A 1,305-nucleotide genomic window follows, 5' to 3' on the forward strand; every position below is an offset into this window, starting at 1 on the left:
GGGCTGGTTCTGGGTTGGAGTCAGTCAGCCAGTGAGACGTCCGTGGGGGGAGGGTAAGTGCCTTCTTAGCTGGGCACCCCGCTGCCCAGGACTGCTGGGGGCCACCTGGGTGTGGATCTGAGGGTGGCCACTCACTGGTCCCCCGGACCCCAGTGTAGCTCCCTGGCCCCGTGCCTGGGTGGGTGGACAGGGCTGAGCCTGAAGGTGGGAGGGGCTGGGGTTGGTCAGGCTGGGAGGGGCCCTGAACACCCCCCTCTCCTCCCCAGAGCTGCTGCTCGAGGTTGCAGAAGGTGCTGGAGCCGCACAAGCCGGAGTGCTGCCGGAGCCGCGAGCCCTGGGCCCTGTACCTCTTCTCCCCACAGAACAGGTGAGGGGCGCACCTGGGAACGCTGACCCCGCCCTGGGGGCCCCCTTCGTCCCTACCGGACGGTGAGCTCTGTGGACAGAAGCCAGGGCTTGGCCAGGACTGTCCTCAAAACCCCACTCCCGGCTCCCAGGTTCCGCATCTCCTGCCAAAAGATCATTGCTCACAAGATGTTCGATCATGTCGTCCTCGTCTTCATCTTCCTCAACTGCATCACCATCGCCCTGGAGAGGCCCGACATCGACCCCGGCAGCACTGTGAGGCTCTCTCCTCACCGGGGAGGGGTGGGTCCCATGGCCACGGCCGGCCTCTCCCATGTTCCTGTCTCCTGCAGGAGCGCGTCTTCCTCAGCGTCTCCAACTACATCTTCACAGCGATCTTCGTGGCAGAGATGATGGTGAAGGTACACCGTGTCCTGGGGGACCTGGGGGTCTGTCCATCTGGCCTTGCGGCCATGGCCACATATACAGGGCGTAGGTCCACGAGCCCATCGTCTGTACTCACCAGGTGGTGGCCCTGGGCCTCATCTCGGGTGAGCATGCCTACCTGCAGAGCAGCTGGAACATACTGGATGGGGTGCTGGTCCTGGTGTCCCTGGTGGACATCATCGTGGCCATGGCCTCGGCTGGCGGCGCCAAGATCCTGGGCATCCTGCGTGTGCTGCGCCTGCTGCGGACCCTGCGGCCGCTAAGGTGGACTGGGCCGTGGGGCGGGGCCAAAGGAGGGGACGGATACAGGAGGGCGGGCCCACGCGTGGGGCGGGATCCGGGAGGGAGAGGGGCCCGGGCTGCAGGTGCAGGGCGGCAAGGTGTTTGCAGTGCTGGGCGCTCCTCCTGATGGCAGCTCCCTTGGGCGTGCCCAGCAACGCGTTCCTTCTGGCCCTCTTCCAGGGTCATCAGCCGTGCGCCGGGACTCAAGCTGGTGGTGGAGACTCTGATATC

General features: G+C 65.8%; 1 protein-coding gene across 1 annotated transcript in view; it reads left to right on the plus strand.

Annotated features, from left to right (window-relative positions):
• The window catches only part of LOC104987430 (voltage-dependent T-type calcium channel subunit alpha-1H-like), a gene marked incomplete at both ends in the record, with an annotated part of 9,903 nt that overhangs the window by 4,040 nt on the left and 4,558 nt on the right, over positions 1 to 1,305 (plus strand). Inside the window, 5 exons of the mRNA XM_010838337.1 lie at positions 267 to 367; positions 498 to 621; positions 699 to 794; positions 872 to 1,056; positions 1,255 to 1,265. Of these exons, the coding sequence (XP_010836639.1) occupies positions 267 to 367; positions 498 to 621; positions 699 to 794; positions 872 to 1,056; positions 1,255 to 1,265 (517 nt within the window). The remainder of the gene's footprint in view (positions 1 to 266; positions 368 to 497; positions 622 to 698; positions 795 to 871; positions 1,057 to 1,254; positions 1,266 to 1,305) is intronic.

The sequence above is a fragment of the Bison bison genome, unplaced genomic scaffold, assembly GCF_000754665.1.
Source record: "Bison bison bison isolate TAMUID 2011002044 unplaced genomic scaffold, Bison_UMD1.0 scf7180017846042, whole genome shotgun sequence".
NCBI classification, from domain to species: Eukaryota; Metazoa; Chordata; class Mammalia; order Artiodactyla; family Bovidae; genus Bison; species Bison bison.